Source organism: Labeo rohita, chromosome 14 (assembly GCF_022985175.1).
Source record: "Labeo rohita strain BAU-BD-2019 chromosome 14, IGBB_LRoh.1.0, whole genome shotgun sequence".
In the NCBI taxonomy this organism is placed as follows: domain Eukaryota; kingdom Metazoa; phylum Chordata; class Actinopteri; order Cypriniformes; family Cyprinidae; genus Labeo; species Labeo rohita.
The window spans coordinates 4,442,892-4,463,582 of NC_066882.1; the positions used below are offsets into that span (position 1 = coordinate 4,442,892).

Consider the following 20,691-nt stretch of genomic DNA (forward strand, 5'->3'; position numbering starts at 1 on the left):
AATAATAATAATAATCATAATAATAATAAATGTTTTTTGAACACCAAACCATAATATTAGAATGATTTCTGAAGGATCATGTGACTGGAGTAATGATGTTAAAAATGTAGCTTTAAATCACAGGAATAAATTACATTTTAAAATATATTCAAATAGAAAACTGTTATTTTAAATAGTAAAACTATTTCAAAATTTCACTGTTTTGCTGTAATTTGGATCACATAAATGCAGGCTTGGTTTGCAGAAGAAACATCTTTAAAAAACATTAAAAATCTTACTTTTCAAAAACTTTTGACTGATAGTGTATATGGTGTATTATAGTATGTAAGACTTTTAAAAGTTTTAAAAGTCTCTTGCTCACCAAGGTTGCATTTATTTGATAAACAGTAATATTGCGAGATATTACAATACAATATACATGCTCTGTATTTGATTTTGTTTTTTTGTTTTTTTAATGTATTATTCCTCTTCAGTATCACATGATCCTTCAGAAATGGTTCTAATATGCTGATTTGCTGCTCAAGAAACAGTTCTTATTATTGATATGTTGAAAAGTTGTGCCACCTAATATTTTGGTGAATTTAATGTGTTTGCTGAAGGATTAATTTAGTTACTTTTTTTTTTTTTTTTTTTTTTTTTTTTTTTTAAATGAACAAAAATACTAAACACTAAGAAAATGGCAAAAACATAAATACATTTTTTGGCATCTCAACACTATCAATGTTGAATTGAAAAATGACTTTTGAATTATTGATTTTTTGAATCTATAGGATTCTCATGAATCAAAATACAACAAACAGTACATTCTGTATATTAAACATAATTTTATTTTATATATTTCATAGTATTTTCTACATACATGGGAAATGGCAAAGACAACACAGATTCTCTCACAGAGGAACTTATTTAAAACATGGGATTGGTCCCACATTGAATTTTCAAAATACAAAAAAATTACATTCGCACTCACCACACCCACTGCACAAACATACGGCAGATCAGAACAACAAATACTTGCAACAGCTGCCAATAATATGTACATCAACACTGTACTATGTCAGTTGAAACACTATAGACTACAGTCAATGAGAGAAGGGAGCACATGCAATATCATTTGATGACACATGCATCAGTCCGCTAAACCGATCTCCAAAGCCAGTCGCATTCAGGTCAACTTTGCATCCAATAAAATGTACTCTTGGAAATCCCTATTCATAACAAAAAATATTGAACCCTAAAGATGACATTGACAGAAGCGCTTTAGAATACAAAATGATGCTCACACACACACACCATATACATGATTCTTCAATCAGTTCAGTTTCTTTCATACTTTGGCAGTATTTTTGATCTTTCTAATGATTAGTAAGCATTATGACAGTTTGTCAAGAAGCATAATTGAGCTGCATAGAGATTTTTTTTATGCCTTAAGTTTGATTGCCTTTGATCACTGAAAACTTCTAAAACTGCAGAACGTCTGCAGCATGAGTAGATAAAGCCAGCGGAGTTCACATTTAAAATTGCAATTCATCAAGCGCAGCAATCCAGACACATCTTAAAGGAATAGCTCACCCAAAAATGAAAATTTGCTGAACGTGTATTCACCCCAAGGCCATTTAAGATGCAAATGAGTTTGTTTCTTCACCCGAACAGATTTGGAGAAGTTTAGCATTGGATTGCTTACCAGCATGAAAAAGTCCATTCCCTGAGACTGACTTTTTCACTTTAGGAAAGCGTAATTATGCATTATGGACTCATATTTTGAACAGAACATGAAGCTTTTTGCTTCATAAGATGGACTGGAGTGGTGTGGATTAGTTGTGATGTTTTTATGACTCTCATTCTGACGGCACCCATTCACTGCATTCATCTATTGTGAGCAAGTGATCTAATGCTCAACTTCTAAAAACATCTTAGAAGGCCCGAGTGCACGAGATGAGCTATTCATTTAACGAAACAGTCAAAAAGCTGTACGTTTCCCAACAACCAATGACTTATCAGGGACCTATATTTGACATTTCATAACATACATTTTATATTTCACATTGTGTACTTATTTTTGATACAGCAGGGATCCAGCCTCTGCTTCAGTCGCATGTACAAATCAATGTATAATTTTGCTCTAAAATGTGCTTGCAAAAAATGTTTACACCATATTGAAAATGTTTCATAGCGCACTGATTTCGGTGAGCACATATGGGCAGTCCTCAGTTATGTTTTACAGAAATAATCATCCGCCCCACAGCTGGTTTCCAGTCTGATAATGACATGCAACACTACAATCAGTCATTCAACACATGTGCCGAAAAGAACATACACTTTTTCCCAATCAAACTGGACGGGGTGCGATTGAACTCACAAATTAGGCCGCATTAGCTCTAGACACTAATAACATCATTTATAATCACACCGTAGACGTTTTAAGGTCATGCAACAGTTCTACAGGGTAAATCTGCGTGTGTTTGCTTTCCCTGAAAGTGACTATTAATACTGATAGTGCTTCTGTGGCTTTCAGCCATTGAGCTTCATATACTATACGTACGAGATGAGCTTCCCATCTATAACCCGACTCATCATTTTTGTAACCTAGAACATGACCTCCTCACAGCTGCCATAGTCACTCTCCACCATATCCGAGCCAGCGTAACTGCGAGGCGTCCTTCTAGTAGATCCGTCGCCGTCCGCGTAGGAAGGCTGTGCCACACTCAAACGCACGCTGAGCCTCTTATAGCCGCTGGAGACGTTGTCCAGGCTGCGCGCGTGCTGGGTAGGGTAGTAGCTTATGGCAGTGTACTCATTAGGGCACTGAGAGCTGGGCAGCGGCAGGCCGTCCGGCCCCAGGAAGTCATCTAAATTCTGATTGCTGTAACAAGGGGGTAATGGAGCGCGGCGGTCGGCGCGGTCCAGCGGGAAAGGGAAGCCTCCGAAACGTGAGTTCCTGCGCGACTCTGTGGTCGCCGTCGAGTAGGTGCTTTCCACAATGTCGAACTGTGGGAAATCTTGAACCGTGGGTCGGCCGTAGTAGTCAGGATCAGCTGGGTACACTGTGAATGAGAGTTATTGTTAAAAATGGTTTATTTCTTGCAGCTCGGGGTTGCACAGATTAGGTGATTAGTTCTGACATTAGTAGATGAGTTCTTGGTTTAAAAGAAATTATTTAAATATTCTATTTATAAAACGGGAGTTCCAATCCTTGATTCTGATTGGTTGAGCCGTGTTCTAAAGTGTTGCAAATTACTCTACAAACATATGCCTTTGTTTACTTCTTTGTTGCTTGGAAACTACAACTGTTTCTGAGGAGCATTGTTTGGTGGAAGAAAAATGTTTTTATTAATATCACACTTTATTTGCTCTGCTTTATTTTGTGAAACCTTACTACATATGTGAAACAAACAGCTAAGGGGGTTTTAGGCACGCTTCACGTCATGCCTAACAACAGCCATTAGCTGTTATAAATTCACTGTAAACCACAGCTTCACGGGGCTTACTGCTTTATTTCATGTTATGGCTGATAAACAATAGATGCTTGATGTACACTACTGTTTGAAAGTTTGGGGTTGGTAAGATTTGTTTTTAAAAGAAATTCACCAGGGCTGCATTTAGAAATCATAGTAGTGCTCAAGAAACATGTATTATCATTAACGGTAATATAGTTGTGTTGCTTAATATTTTGTCTATTTTAAAATGCTCTTGCCGAAGAAACTTTTTTTTCCTTTTTTCAAAAACAAACAAAAAACTTTGGTTGGGTTGGTTGGTTTGTTTAATCTCATGTAAATCAACTTTTTTAAACATTTTTAAATTTAAAATACTTTTTTTCTATTAAAAATACTTTACTTTTACTTTACTTTTTTCATCTAAATAAATAAAAAAACATTTTTTTCTCTTTTACATTTTTTAAATACTTTAGGTTTTTTTTTTTTTCTAAAAATACTTTACTTTTACTTTTTCATCTAAGTAAAATAAAAACAAATAAACTTTTTTAACATTTTACATTTTTTAAATACTTTACCCTTTTTTCTAAAAAAACATTACACTTTTACTTTCTTACTTTTTCATCAAAACAAAACTTTGCTTTTTTCTAAAAATACTTTACTTTTACTTTTGCATCTAAATAAATAAAAAAATCAACTTTTTAACATTTCTAAAAATGCTTTACTTTTACTTTTTTCATCTAATTAATTTGTTTTAACATTTTTTGTTTTTTTTAAATACCTTTTTTTCTCAAACTAATTAACTTTTTTATATAAATAAATGTATATTTTTTCCCTTAAAAAATCAAAAACAAAAAATGTTTTGTTTTGTTTTTTTTACATTTTTAATTTTTTAAATACTACAAGTGAATTTAGGAATCACAACCTTATAATTTTCAAAAAAAAATACTGGGTTAAAAACCACCAAGCGCTGAGTAAAATATGGATAAACCCAGCAACTGGGTTGTTTTGACCCAGCGGTTGGGTTAAATGTTTAAGCCAAGCTAAGTTATATTTCCTGCTTAAAATGAATTCAAAATAGGTTGTTTTTAACCAGGCATTTTTTTAGTGTACAGAATGAGATATGTTTTAATAAACTGTTTTTAAAGATTTACTTTAAGTGAAAGCAAGATAGCAGGGTTAAATGTATCAACAGGGGAAATAAACGTACAATGTACACATAAAATATCCACCTATATGTATCTAATATTGACCACCACTATCATCTGAAAATGATATATGTACGGATATATTTTGCCTCACTAACGGCAAGAGCGGAAGAAAATATATATATATAACCAAATATACGAAACAAAGAAAGTTTTGCTCAGAGTCTTCCCACTATGTGAGTGGGGTGAGACTGTTTTGCACTGATTATGACAGTCATGACAGTTTATGACTTTCCATCGATGTGCCACAAACAGCAGAGACACAGTGTATTTGCATCAGGTAAAATTCTGTTCTGCTGACTATTTGAATTTAGTAAAAATCAGTAGTCATGTTTAAGTCAAAATTCAAAAAGTAATCAAATTCTCAACTTTTTTTGAGTGTTAAGGATTTGCTTGAGAAACTAGCATGTCATCATTCTAAGTGTGATATTTACAGTTATTAAGCCATAGCTTTTAAGAAGAGGCACACATGAGAAAGTGCTCAGTGCGGCAGCAAACAGAAGATGTAATTGAATATGACCCACGCATGCTTTCCCATTGACCTGCACAAGCGCACACAGCTATTTGTCCTCCACCTCTCTCGTCTTTTATGATGTGACTAAATTCCAAATGAAGTGAAGTGCCTGTAGAAGATGGGCAAATAGTAAATAAACTCAAGTTCTCACCTTCGTAGTCGTGCTCCCAGTTGCTTTTCATAATAGAGTCGTTATCAGAGCTGGTGGAGGGAGGAGGAGGTAGATTGGGGGCCACGCTGCAAATTACAGGACCCTGAGGCCTCTGGGAGCGAGAGCCCACCTGAGGCCCGAGCTCTCGCTGTTCGTGAGGTTTGAGGGAACGGAAAGGACTGCTGTCCAGATCGCCTACGGAGCCAATCAGGGTGCTGATCTCCATTGGAGAGCTGATCTCGGTTTCTTTCATCATGGTTTTGGGCAACGTCGGGAAGTAGCCATTGGAATCTTGCACGCAGCCGGACTTGTGCTTCTTACGGCTGACGTAGTGTTTTCGGATAAACACAAAGGCCACGACGAGGAGGACAAGCCCCAGTATGCCTGCGCAGATCTCGGCGATTTCCACATATGGAGGGGAAGTGGTGCGCTCACAGTGGATTGAGTTTCCTGCCACTGAACAGGCGAAACCAGCGAGACATGGATTGGGAGTGCATGCATTCTGACATCTGCAAAGAGAAGGAACAGTTGACTGAATGTAGGAGTGTGTGTGTGGGCCACACCGATCTAGATATTTTACGCTCAGTCACAGATACCACAGATGAGTTACCATTCAGTGGAAATGGCATATGCCATCTAATCAAAATTAAATATCTTCCTCACTGCAAACTTCCAGTGTATCAGATACATTTCTTTCATCTTTCAAGCTATCATCTGGGTGTTTCCACATAACTCGTTTCATCTTCAAAAAGAAAATAACAAATCAGCTACACACCTCTTCTTCCAGGCGTGAAAAGTATTTTCTTTTTTTAATTCATTCCATATGATTTAATCTGAGATACCTTTATGCATTTGATAATATAAAATGCTACTGTTAACTCTTTCCCTGACAGCATTTTGTTTGAAGTTGTCAGTCACCGGCACATTTTTTATTATTTTTTTACAAAAAAATAATGCAATATGTCAAAAGTTTTTAAACCAACTAACAAACAACAACAACAACAAAATATTCTAGCTTTTTATCAACAATTGATTTTTGGTAAGTTTCATAAAAAAGCAACATTTTGGAAAAAAAAAAATAATAATAAAAAAGCTGAGAAAATTGCCACTCTATTCAAGTATGCAAGTTGCAGGTGATCCAGAGCCAAACATTGGTCAGCTTAAATGGACAAATACGCAAAAAATATGTCAAAATGTCCACTTTGGTGGGTTTTTAGTTAAACGCAGTAAGTTACATCTTAGGTGAACATAAAATAATTGGGAAAGCGATCTGTGCATTCAGTCTTAAAGAGACAGCAGCCAATAAACCTGTTGCTGTCTCTGTCATTTAATCTTAATAAAACAACAAAAGAAAGCTTTCACTTAATATCTTTAGTAACTTTAATAAGAATCAATGTATTGTAAGAATCAATTTGTACACTACCAGTCAAACGTTTTTCAACAGTAAGATTTTTAATGTTTTTAAAAAAAGTCTCTTCTGCTCACCAAGCCTGCATTTATTTAATCTAAAGTACAGCAAAAATAGTAAAATTGTGAAATATTTTTACAGCAATCAGCATTTATCTGAAATAAAAATTATAGAAATGAATACTTTTATTTTGCAAGGATACTTTAAATTGATCAAAAGTAATGATAAAGACATTTATAAGGTTACAAAAGATTTATATTTCAGATAAATGCTGTTTATCAAATTCATCAAAGAAACCTGAAAAAAATTCTACTCGGCTGTTTTCAACATAATAATAGTAATAAGTGTTTTTTGTGCAGCAAATCAAAATTGAATGATTTCTGAAGGATCATGTGACCGGAGTAATAATGCTAAAAAATCTGCTTTGAAATCACAGGAATAAATTACATTTTAAAATATATTCAAATAAAAATCATTTTAAACAGTAAAAATATTTCAAAATTGTACTGTTTTGTGCTGTACTTTATATAAAATAAACGCAGGAGTGGTGAGCAGAAGACACTTCTTTTAAAAACATTAAAAATCTACTGTTCAAAAACTTTTGACTGGTAGTGTATTTTTTACGGGGAAGACTGTTCAGCGTTTTATTTTTTTTTATTATAATTTTTTTTAATATACATTTTCCTATTGTTTTTGTCCTGTTGTTTGTATTTTTTTTTTATTATATTACTGGCTCTCTCAACTGAGTTATGCTTAGGGCCCCCATAGGTCTAAGACTGGCACTGAAGACATGTCAAAAAAGAACAGACAAATATTTATTTTAAATAACAATGAATGGAAATTTGATTGATTTTTTGAGTGCTATTTGAGTGTCTAGATAAAACACATTACATATGAAAATAATGGCAATAAAATAAACATTAACAATGTGTTAGCTGCTCCAGAAAATAATTACATATTAAATCATATTAAATAAATGGTTAAATTAATATTACACATTTTTCATTAATATTTCTCGCTACTTAATGTTATGACACTATAGTGTTAAAAATGCATTATTTATATTTTTTAATTTAAAGATACAGTATTAGTTTACATTTTTACATGCAGTATACAGATGTGCTGTTCTAGCGAAACACTGGTGAAAATAATCTTTTTTCATATATCTGAATAATATCAAGTGGCATTTTGCTACTTGAAGTAGCATAAGTTGATGTGTCCATATTGTTCACAATACAGAGAAAAATATTGCATTTTGCAATTTGACATAAGCATCTAACATTATTTCATAAGTAAACAATGTTGGTAAAGTTTTGATGCTGTGATGACCAATACACTGTTATGGTTTAATGCACACAGAGACAGACACGCACAAGGACATCTATTGATTGAAATTCTCACTCCATGACTAATTTCCTCAAGCTTTGGTGTTATATATGAATGAGGACAATCAATAACATTTTAATTTGGTAACTCAAAGGCGCACGGCAAATGGCAAACACACGTAACGTGTGTAACCTGTGTGGGCGAGTATTCATTCTCATGCAAATTAGTCAGACTTCTCAATGCCTTCACCAAGGACATGATATGCATGTCTGATTTCGAGAGCTTCGCTGTGTGATTCTCACCTGTTTCCAGCAATTTGTGCAGAGCAGTTGCAGATGTACCCTTGATTATTTGGCGTACACAAGCCATTAGCACATGGCTGGGATGCACAAGGATCGTCCGGCAGGATGCCGTTCTCACAGCGGGAGCCAAAGTACGGCGATAGACAGCTACAGCGAAACTCTGGAGGACAGATGGGGAAAAAATGGATCTTAGCATAATGGTCAGTATAACAAAGACATTTCCAGAGGAACTTCTCTGTGCTGAGATGAAAGTGTATAATGACACTGGGGTATTGAGAGATCTTTTAAGTGAAGATACAGTGGAGACTCCCTAGCTTTATTTCCATATCTGTGTAGTTATACTCCAAAGACATTCCAGTATTTCTGTTTGTTGTCCCTTACCAGTTTGTTAAGGGACCTTGTTTAATATGCAAGAATTAATTAACTACTTCACAACTGTATAACATGTAAACAAAAAAGGTGAAATATAGGGGGTGAATACTTTTGCACCACTTTCACTATATGCTATTAAATGATGGATGATTATAATCATCCATATATCAACCAAGTTGGGAAAGTGTGTTGTGCAAATGAGCTAATTTGCATATCAAATTTTATGAACTAGTTGGTGAAACATTGAAGACAGTGTGAGCAAATTTAGAGTAAAACTGCTTTCCCACCTCCACTGGGGTCTTCGACACAAGTGCCTCCGTTCTCACAAGGATTACTGGCACAGATCTTCACATCAGAGCAGCATTGGTAGATCCCGAAGAGTCTGCCAATCTGCGGGCCAGTTCCTGTCATCCCCTCCTGTCCTCTCACCGCCTCTCCATTGAACTGTACGCTCTCCAAACAGCCGGTGAAGCCCAGCTGCTCTGCATCTGTGCTGGGATTGGAGCTGGCCAGGATCAAGGCCCCACCGGACTGACTGAGCCTGCAGGGTTGAGGAAGAACCACAGAGTTGGAGTGGCTGGCATCAATGGTGAGTCTTAGGGTTGTGCCGTTGACATCCAGAGAGACGTGATGCCAGCGGCCGTCAGCCACAGGGTGGTTGGCCACATGCAGACTGGCAGGGAGCATGTTGCCACATCTATATCTGAGCCACAGCTCCTTGTCCACCAGCTAGAAAACAAACACAAATGAGTCAATGACAAATAACAGTATTCATGATGAGAACAGGAAAAATCTTATTTAAAAAGTTACAAATGTACTCTTTGTATTCATGTCGGTTTCATATGTATTTGAACAACTTTTATAATTTTCTTAATGAAAAGGTTAAATCTACTGACTATACATATTTCACTTGAATACATTTGAATGTATGTATTTGAATCTAAAAAATAGTATAGGTTATAAACCCCACCCTCTCCATGAAAACAAATGGGACATAAGCCAAACTAAAAAATGAAATTACATTTCATATAAATGTTTCCCAACGATGGTTTCTGTCATTTTAGCTAGGTCTTGTCACGCTAATGTATGTTCAAGTTTTCATTTTACTAATAAGTTTGCTTTTATATATTTGATTCTATAAAAACGGGGTGTGGCGTCATGGTTGTGAGCTTGTGATTGGTTCTGCGGGAGTTTGAGGAGGACTTTGACTTTGAAGGCTCCAGCTCATGATCAAATTAATTACTATTGCACAGACTCTGCTCCAAATGAATCACTTTCTCACAGACTGCTCCAAATGAATCTTTAGTGCACCAACTCGCGATCCAAATGAATCACTACTGCTCAGACTCTGACTCCAAATGAATCACTTTCTCACGGACTGCTCCAAATGAATCTTTACTGCACCAACTCGGGATCCAAATGAATCACGACTGCTCCGACTCTGACTTCAAATGAATCACTATTGCGCTGACACAGGCTCCAAATCAATCACTACTATGACTCAGGATCAAAATGAATCATGACTGCTCAGACTCTGACTCCAAATGAATCACTACTGTGCACACTCAGGCTCCAAATGATTCACTACTATGCAGACTCAGGCTCCAAATGAATTACTACTGCTCCAAATGAATCACTACTGCCCTGACTCAGGCTCCAAATGAATCACTACTGCTCAGGCTCTGACTCCAAATGAATCACTACTGTGCTGACATAGGCTCCAAATGATTCACTGCTGTGCTGACACAGGATCCAAATGAATTACTACTGCTCTGATTTTGGCTCCAAATGAATCACTACTGCGCACACACAGGCTCCAAATGAATCACTACTGCTCAGACTCGGGATCCAAATGAATCACTACTGCTCAGACTCGGGATCCAAATGAATCACTACTGCTCAAACTCGGGCTCCAAATGAATCACTACTACACAGACTCGGGATCGAAAATGAATCACTACCACACAAACTCAGACTCAAAATTCTCACTACTGCGCAGACTCGGGGTCCAAATGAATCACTACTGAGCAGACTCGGCTCTAAATGAATCGTTAAGTTTAAACTTGGCTCCAAATAAATAGTTGCTGTGTAGAATCAGCTCCAAATGAATCACTGCTGCGTAGACTCAGGCTCCAAATGAATCACTGCTACACCGACTCTGGCTCCAAATGAATCACTACTGTGCAAACTTGGGTTCCAACTGAATCACTATTGTTCAGACTCTGGCTCCAAATGAATTACTACTGCTCAGACTCAGCTCAAAAATGAATTACTACTGTGCAAACTCTAGCTCCAAATAAATCACTACTGTGTTGACTTGGGCTCCAAATGAAGTTTTCATTTTCACAAGATGACAGCGGCTAAACTGATGTTTTGGCTTCACTTTTGTATAGTGGAAGGAAGTTGAGATGCATCATCCATGGTTTTTTTTTTTTTTTTACAGTCTATGGTCAAACTGCATTAAAAAAAATAACATAAAAATCTTAATAAAGCTGTAAAATACTAAACAGATTCTCAAAAAATCTGAATTTTAAACTTCAGAAGAAAAGTGCAACACTCACTCTACAAACACAGACTTTAGCAATGTTTCAGCCAACTTTAAGGCCTTCATTAAACAAAAGAAATAAAGACTATAGACTATGAGTCCAAAATTTGAGCCATGTTCATCAGAAAACATACACAGTAAAGTCACTGCATGTATAATTGCATATTGAAAGTTTTTTTGAAAAGACTAAAGAAAAATGAGCATTACACCTTCGGTCTGGCATGTAAGAACATATTCAAAAACCATCAAAACAAAAGCACACACTTATTAGCTTTAGCCTGGTGTCTGCGGATTGAATGAAGTTACATATTTACAGACTGTGCCCAGGTTGCTGAAGAGCAAGCGAAGCTCTTGCTGAGCTAGGTTAGATAGGTTGTGTTTTTGCACAGTTGGAAGCGTGTGCTCCCAGCGCTCACTCTGTGGGAGATAAGAAGCCCTTTGTGTGCGCAGAAGGTGGTTGTGAAAGACAGAGCTCACGGGAGAATGCGGTTAGTTCTCCTTCAATCGCACCAACAACTTTATGATGCAAAGCCGAAGTCCAATCAGGAGCGTTCAAACAGGCGCTGACATTCTGCCTCCTCAGCGATCCACCCACAAATAATGGATCACTCACGTATGCATGTATTAGTTTCCTGTTCTGTGCATTAAAAAAACATAGCTTGTGTGTGTGCACTCCACATCTGAAAGTATAGTACACTGATGCTGAGAGTATGCATTATTAACAATCATCTCCTTCACACCAGCCTCTTAATTGCTGCGGCAGAATCTTCAGAGAGTTTTGGGATGTGAGAAGCGAAGTACAGAGCCTTTTGCTCTGATCTGATACCAGTCAGCCCATGGGTTTTGCTCATTTGCTTTCATTGGACGGAGCTGCTGTTTGATTTTGCTGTGCTGGGCTGAGCTGAGTGTGCAGTGGTGGTGGTGGTGAGATGAGCACAAAAAAGGAAGAGGAACTTTTCCCGAGAGAACTCATCGAGAGTGAATGTACGATCTGAGCTTTGGTTCCTCGAGGGCAATGCTGAGTTTGACAGGTAAGAAGGCTGTTTAGCCACCAGGGTTCACATCAAAAAAAAAAAAAAAAAAAACATACAGCACATGATCTCACTGTGCTTGTAAATCCAAAACAAAACATCAGCTAACTAAATATTTATGCTCAAACAAGCAATAAAGAGTATATTTAAAGGAAGTGAAATTCCCTGCCCAGTCATTTGTCTTGAAAAATGATGAGTGCAAAGTATGATGGCAAAAATATGTTTGCTGATATGGTTAAACTAACTTATATTTATCATACTCAATATTACATGTGCAATAATTTATTTGTCCAACAGCCACACAATAAGTGAGATAAACTGAAAATAGGCTGTTTATGGATAATAAAAATGTCTTGATCATCCTGTATACAGCCTGACTATTATCCCTTACTTTATTTTTATGTTATTATCCCTCAATGAATGATTGGATGAAATCTATTTTTTCTGCTTTATTCTCCACTGGATTCATATATGCAGTAACTCCACATATATAAACCCTAGTGAAAAAAAATACTAAAATGTATTTAAAATACATTTATTTGTGCTATGTATACTAGAAATACATATTTATGTGCTTAATAAAAATGCCCTGCAATTGTACTTTTGGTATGCTAAACTGGTATACTTAAAGTCTCCTAAATTGGAACAACTAATTTTGTGCTTTGTGCTAATTGTGCAGAAGTAGTGCTGAGGTCCAATTACAGATATACTTAAGTATAGCTGATTGTGCTAAAGTGAAACTGTTGCAAGTATACTTCAGGTGCACTTTAAATTTCTTGCATTCAAAGACTGATATTATACAGAGATCATACAATTCTTATTAATAGTGATATTAAAAAACATTTTAGGTATGATATTCAGAAATGTGGATTGTGCAATAAAAAATACTCCAAATTAAGTTTAATTTTAATTTTATATCAGTAAGTCTAAAGTGATATGTCAATAAATACTGTATGTTAATGGATTTGAAGTAGACTTAGTATGAAATAAATGTATTTTAAATAAATTATGGCATTGTTTTTTTGTTTTTGTTTTTTTAAATAGAGAATTTTATTGATACTTTTTAGTAGTGAATGACTCAAATTGATTTTGTAAGAATGCATTTATACTAGTTATACTAGGATCAGTAAGAGTTTTAAACGTTTTAAAAGAAGTCTCCAAGGCTACATTTATTTGACCAAAAATATTAAAAAAAAACATTAATATTGTAAAATATTATTACAATTTAAAACGCCTGTTTTCTATTTTAATATATTTTAAAATTCAATTTATTCCTGTGATGCAAAGCTGAATTTTCATCATTCAGTGTCAAAATGCTGAATAAAAAAGTAGCACGGCTATTGTTTTTTAACAGTGATAACATTGATATAATAAGTATTTCTTAAGAAACAAAACTGCATATTATAATCATTTCTGAAGGATCATGTGACAGTGAAGACTGGAGTAATGATGCTGAAAATTCAGTTTTGCAATAAAGGCATTCATTTCTTACAGAAAAAAAAATAATAAAATCTCTAATAAAATATCTACCACCCAAGATAAAATGTAGCATTAGAATTTGTCAGACTAATAGATCCTACATGAATCATTTTACTGCCTGCTGTTTGGAAGAGTCTTGGCATCAGGATTGTGCCTGCGATGCCTTACAAACGCTGTCTAGGTAGGTTTCGCAACAGACCTCCTGATGTGAGTCCGGTTAGAAGAAAAACCTAATTATTGCGATCAATGCCCCCATGCTCGGACACTTCACTGCATTAAAGGCTATCAGTTCCACCGTATCTATCCCGCCACAGATCTCGTTTCTCTTAATAACGTTAGATCGCAGCTGTCAGTATTCATAAATGCTACAGCTTTTTAACTGACAAGTCACCTTTTCTTCCCTTTATCTTGTCAGAGGTGGCTTTGCTCAAACGGGCTCGATTTCCATTTGAAAGTAATTACTTAAAACGCAAGAAAACTGAAAGTACTAGCTTAGCAGTTGATTCAAATTTTACAGGTTTCCAAAGCTTAAGCTGTCGCTCTTTTCAGATTAAAAGACTGAGAACTGATAGGAATTTGCTGAGATGCGCCAGAATGGTAATTCTCGAGAGAGACACATGAATTATGTCATGTATAGCTTTGCAACGTGTGAAGATGAATGCCCTGAAGATTTCTTGGATGACCATGTTTAACAATTCCTTTTGAAGCCCATCTGCAACAATGAAACGGTCCAGCTTGCCAGTTTTCAAAACCCAGAGGTAAAGCTTTGAAATAAAGAAGAGTGCACTTTTGATGTTGCAACCCATTTAAATTGAATATTCAATTATGGTGCATAAACGAGATGTCCTCTGGGAGAGATGTCACATGATTTTGAAGCAGAGGTTGGTGTTCTTTATCTTACTTAGAATGTATAGAACATGAATGCAATTTCAGTTTTTCTTTTGTGTGAAACCTTAAAGACTTTCTGTAGCTGAAGCTTCAAAGCTGCATTAGGCCGTTTAAATAAACAAATACTCAAAGAGCCCTCGCTGTGCCTCTGAGTCAAAGGAGGAGAGCAGTCAGCCATGAATTCATCATAACACTCATTTCAGAAATCCAGGTTGATTTATCACTGATGTGCTCAAGGGGTGGGATGAAATCAACATCACAAGCGCTTTCATTCCCTTCTGGAATGTGCTTCTGAATATTAACGCGTTTAATGCGCAGTTAGTTGTTCATGAGGACAAACAAGCTTCTACTGCAAACATTCGGACATTGTATTTGTCGTGGGTGGAGAGAAGTTTCCTGTGATCGTTCTATTGTGATCTGGATGGCAGGGTTTTCTTTGTGTTTTAGATTTATACCTACAGCTATGCGCTTAAAGTAAGCTTTCTGTGCAAGACAAAAGACTTCTGAAAAATGTCGTACCTCTAATTTTCCCCAGTCAGAGGCATTGGTGGACATCACTGTGCCCTCTGTTGCAGATGTCTTGAGTCGGAGAGACAGATGGAAGTTTTCTTTGCCCTCTTCCATTTGATAGAGGTATTTCAGATAACCCTTGCCGTCAAAACTCACAGCAGATTCTGCAATGCAGGAAGTATGAATAGTAAATACATTTGGCAAAATGCCCACTGTCCACTTCCTGTTGAAACCAAAACTCTTAAAAATAAAGGTGCTTTAAACGGTTCTTTACAGTGATCCCATAGAAGAACCATCTTCTTTAAAGAACCATCTTACCTTTTTATAATCTGAAGAACCTTCTTTTGTCACAAAGAACTTTTGTGAAACAGAAAGGTTCTTCAGATGTTAAAGGTTCTTCTATGGCATCGTGAAGCACCTTTATTTTTAAGAGTGTAATAACAGGAATTAAGTTAAACATGCAAACTTTAAAACAGGCATCTTTAAAGGAATAGCTTAGCAAAAAATGAAAACACTGCACTGTTTGCATATACTACTGTTCAAAGGTTTATGGTCAGTCAGATTTGTTTTAAAAACATTTATGTTTTTATTCAGGAAGGATGCATTAACCTAATCAAAAATTAGATTAAAGACATTTACAAAATCACAAAAGATTTATATTTCAAATCAATGCTGTTCTTTCTATTCATCAAAGAATCCTGAATAAAAACGCAGCACAACTATTATTTATTTTTTTTTTAACATTGATAAGAAGAAGAAATGTGACTCTGGATCACAAAACCAGTCATAAGTAGAACTGGCATATTTGTAGAAATATATTTATTTATTGTAATGATACTGTACATTATTTTGCACCCTCAAATTCCAGATTTTCAAATAGTTGCATCTCGGCCAAATATTCCTTTTCAGCTTTCAGATGATGTATAATTCTCCATTTCAAAAAATTGTCCCTTATGACTGGTTTTGTGGTTCAGGGTCACAAATCTTTCTTGAGAAGCCATGTGACACTGAAGGCTAGAGAGTAATGATATTGAAAATTCAGCTTTGCATCACAAGAATAAATTACATTTTAAAATATATTCAAATAGAAAATGTTTTTTTTTTCCGATCTGTTAAAAATTGTCACAATATTACTGTTTTACTCTATTTTTGATCAAATAAATGCAGCTTTGGTAAGCACAAGATACTTCTTTCAAATGCATTAAAAATCTACATATGATAAAAATAATTTTGATAAAAAAAATGATAAAGTGGATCATTTTGAAAAATAAATAAACTTCTTTTTACTTACAGCATAACTATAAAATGTATAAACATTATAAAAATACCCATAGTGTTTTAAGATTGTATTCATTTACATGACTTCTCTAGAAATCTAAAAATCACATTATTAAAATGAGGTGGGAACAAGATGTGGGAATCTTAGTTTTTCAAACACAAAGAGAGGGTGAATTATAAGATTATTTAGTCTTATTTTTGGTTGAGAACCACTGATATAAACTATTGCTTTTTATCGTTATTGGAGCTTTTTTAGCATTTCTGCTAAACATCTCCTTTTGTGTTCCCTGGTTTTGGAATGACATGAGGGTACATTTAATTTAGGGTGAGCTGTCCCTTTAAGGCAAACCCAGAGAAGTCAAAACAAAGGTGCAACTAAGTGAGAAACAAGATAATATTCAAGGCCTCCAGGTTTGTCTAAATCCTCAGTGGAATGCTGGTGGTCTCGCCGCTTACCATTGCAGGTGCAAACGCTTTCCCAGCTGTGCTGTGGTGTGATGAAGTTCGCCCGTGTGGTGGCGTAGTTACTCATTCTCCCCTGTCTCATCACTACAGCGTTCCTGCAACCCCGAGGTGGGCATCCAGCGCCCACACAACCATCATGCTTCAGCCTTAAGACGTTCAAACCCAGCGTATCTTCTACAGTCGAAAGCACACCGGTGAGCCGCTGAGCAGACACGGGCTGGACGGAGCCGTCCTGAGCTCTCCGGACCAGCAGCACCTCCATGTTGACGGAGTTTGGCTGCTGTTGCAAGCTGGCGATGTGCAACTCTTGTCTGGGGATGTTCAGCTCCAAGCCCAGGTTGCGCTGGAGGCCTCGCCAGTGATCGGACACGAACTCTTCGGCCGAAAGTCCAGCCAACTGCAGCGTGAAGCCCTGATCCAGATCGTGTTGAGCGGCAGCCCAAACATAGACCTTCACTCCCGCCCAAATGCTGAATTTCCCATCGGACACGCTCACGTTCAACTGGTACAGGCCTGGATCCAGGTTCTTCTCCACCACGATCTTTCCATCCACTGGATCCACTGAGAACAGGCCTTGGTCCAGGCCATCAGAAACCAGTTTGTAAGTTAGGACATCTTGGGGATCTTGGTCCGTGGCGTGCAGCTTGCCGATGACACGCTTCGAGATCGTCCCGCCGGCGGTGGTGATGAAAACCTCTAGCGGAGTCACCGTGGGTGGATATCGGCTCTGCTCCGTGATGTTGATTTTCACCACGCATATTGAGGACAGGGGAGGGTGGCCGCTGTCAGTGACCTGTGGAGATGATATTTATGTGATGTGTGAAAAAAACATTGCGACGTGCAAACAATACACTGACCTTTGAAGAGTCGCTTTACATTATTTAAGATGGTGTGGTAGAATCACTGCTCCTCAGATAAGAATCAAGTTTAGGTCAGGTTGTACTATGCCATACATGCCATATTCCATTTGAAGGTATAGTTTCTGTCATCATTTATTCACTCTAGTGTTGTTCCAAACCTGTGTGTGACTTTTTGTTTTTCTTCAGACAGGAAAAAGGAGAAGTTTTGAAAAATGTTCACAATACTCTTTTCTATACAATGAGAATGAATGGTGACCAGGATTGTGTGCCTTTTATAATTTAAATGTGAAAACATTCCAAATTCCAATTCAAGTTTTGAATTTGAATTAATGTAGCAAACAGGATTCGGAATTCAAATTGAATGTTAATTCAAATCTGAGTTAACGGAAGCGCAATTTTAAAATTTAAATTTTATTTAAAATTTAAACTTTACATTTAAACTCAAGGAAACTGCAGTAAGTATAATTTATAACTTGCAAACGAAAGTTTGTCAAGACAAATTTCTAAGGTTGGGTTAACAACGCCTTGTCTGAAAAGTTAAAGTCTTGAAGATCATGTAGATTATACATACCCTAGTAAAAAAGTAATAGATTTAAAATGCATTTATTTCATACTAAGTATAGTTCAAGTCTATTTACATATTTACTGATATATCGCTCAAGACTGATATAAAAATTGTAATTAAACTTTATCTGCAGTACTACATGTGCACAATGCACATTTCTTAATATTAAGCCTAAAATATGTTTAAATGTCACTGTTGATGAGGACTGTATGATCTTTAAATAACATCAGTCTTTAAAAGCAAAATATTTAAAGTGTACCTAAAGTAAACTTGCAATACTTCCACTTTAGCACAATCAAATATACTTAAGTATATCTTTAGTTAGACTTCAGCACTACTTCCACACAATTAAAGTGCATTAAGTACAAAATTAGTTGTTCCAATTTAGCAGACTTTAAATATAAAGTCGGAAAAAAAAAATCTAAATATTGAGAAAATTGCCTTTAAAGTTGTCCAAATTAAGTTCTTAGCAATGCATATAACTAATCAAAAAATTAAGTTTTGATATATTTACAGTAGGACATTTGCGAAATATCTTCATGTAATATATGAACTTTACTTAATATCCTAATGATTTTTGGCATGAAAGAAAAATCAATCATTTTGACACAAACAATGTATTTTTGGCTATTGATATAAGTACACCTGTGCTACTTAAGACTGGTTTTGTGGTCCAGGGTCACATATGATAAAAAATCTAACATCTTTTCTGGTAAAATCTTACTAAACAGGTCCCTGAGTGAGCATACTTCATAAAAAAAGTTTCTACTTGCATTAAAACCAATAAAAATAACCAATAGTCCAATAAAAATGTTGGTAACACTTTACAATACGGTCCAAATTTGTTAATGCATTAACTTACACAAACTAACAATGAACCGTTTTGAACTATGAACTATTTTTACAGCATTTATTAATATTTGTTAATGTTAAATGTTTGTTAATGTAAAATATAATATAATATAATATAATATAACATCCCTCTCCCCTTTGGCATATAATGTAATATAATGTAATATAATATAATATAATTCTGCATCATTCTTTGAAAGGAAGCAAATTCCTAAATTCTGAATTTTGCCCTTTTATGGTACTTTCACACTGTTTTTGGGCTGTTTCTGACAGCACCCATCCTTGTTCACTTCTATTATTAAGAAAAGAGCAGCATGTAAACATTTCTAGCAGTCCTAATTGCTTTGGAACAACATGAGACTGAATAAATGACAAGAGTCTTTCATTTTTTCATTAATGAATGAAATCTTTCACCTGGATTTTTAGCAGATGCTGAGGCTTGCCTCTCCTCCTCAGGGGGGAGGATACAGACAGCAGTCCTCCTTGGTCAATGTTAAAGCTCCTGTCCTCATTTCCTGAGACAATATGGAAGGAGAAGGGAGGGCCGTTCTGAGGCGTATCTCTGTCTGTTACTAGCAGCTGCAGAATCCCACTGCCCACAGCCTCTCCTTCCTGTGGCCAGAAAAACACCATTAATCAAGCCGCACATGCTTGGAAAATACCATCTGACTTTTAGGAAAGTTGTAGCTGTCCTTTCTTGAAACTACATAAACATGTTGTTTATGTTGATCGGGACGCAGGTGATTTTGGAGTTCGCTCCTCTGAGTGTTATTGTATTCTACTACTCTGCCAACAGAATCTATCATGTTGACCAGAGAAAAATTGCTGGAAAAGAATAACCGTGATCAATCCGCCCTGTTGTTTGTATGTTGCTTGCTGTTTTTCAAATCAATAGCTTATTTCTGTCACGGGACTCGTTTTCGATGCCAGGATCTTCTGTGCAAACAAATCTAAGCTTGAAGAAACAGCCCCATTCTGTCGAAATGAGAACGCAGCAAGAACAGATGGTGATTTTTATCACTCTGTCTGCATTTGTCAAGAAAGTTACCGATTCGACATGTGCTCCTCATCTTCCTTCAAGCTGGCACAACTGGAACAGGTAATTGAAACAGAGCGCTCGGGCAGCAGAGATGAGCCTAATTGTTACTGACCACCTACATGGTGGCAAATAGCCGCTGCACTCTGAACACACAGACACCTTGGGTGGGGGTAAATGGGGTGTGAAAAATATTTCCAAGTCAGCAGATCTGACCCTATAATTAGAAGCAATGGATCCGGCTGACGCCGAAGGGGTAAAAAGACAGTTCGAACACTTTTTTTGTTGTTGCAGACAAAAAATGACTATATTATACATGGCTGACTGGCTCTTTAGCTTGAACTCTTGGCTTCCTCTGTGCTCATGTGCAGAAATGAGATGACAACTGTGTCCGCTTTTTGCACCTTTGATGTCACACAATCCTATGCTTGAGAAGAATTGGTGTAGAAACAACCAGAAATTGCTACCTT

General features: G+C 36.2%; 1 protein-coding gene across 1 annotated transcript in view; it reads right to left on the reverse strand.

Moving 5' to 3' along the window:
• Nucleotides 1-804: 804 nt before the first annotated feature.
• fat2 (FAT atypical cadherin 2) overlaps nucleotides 805-20,691 on the reverse strand; it is a 56,310-nt gene continuing 36,423 nt past the window's right edge. The window contains exons 18-24 of the mRNA XM_051127184.1: nucleotides 19,600-19,797; nucleotides 16,900-17,701; nucleotides 15,175-15,329; nucleotides 9,000-9,441; nucleotides 8,341-8,500; nucleotides 5,305-5,813; nucleotides 805-3,044 (exon numbers count right to left, since the gene is read on the reverse strand). Of these exons, the coding sequence (XP_050983141.1) occupies nucleotides 2,587-3,044; nucleotides 5,305-5,813; nucleotides 8,341-8,500; nucleotides 9,000-9,441; nucleotides 15,175-15,329; nucleotides 16,900-17,701; nucleotides 19,600-19,797 (2,724 nt within the window). The 3' untranslated portion in view covers nucleotides 805-2,586. The remainder of the gene's footprint in view (nucleotides 3,045-5,304; nucleotides 5,814-8,340; nucleotides 8,501-8,999; nucleotides 9,442-15,174; nucleotides 15,330-16,899; nucleotides 17,702-19,599; nucleotides 19,798-20,691) is intronic.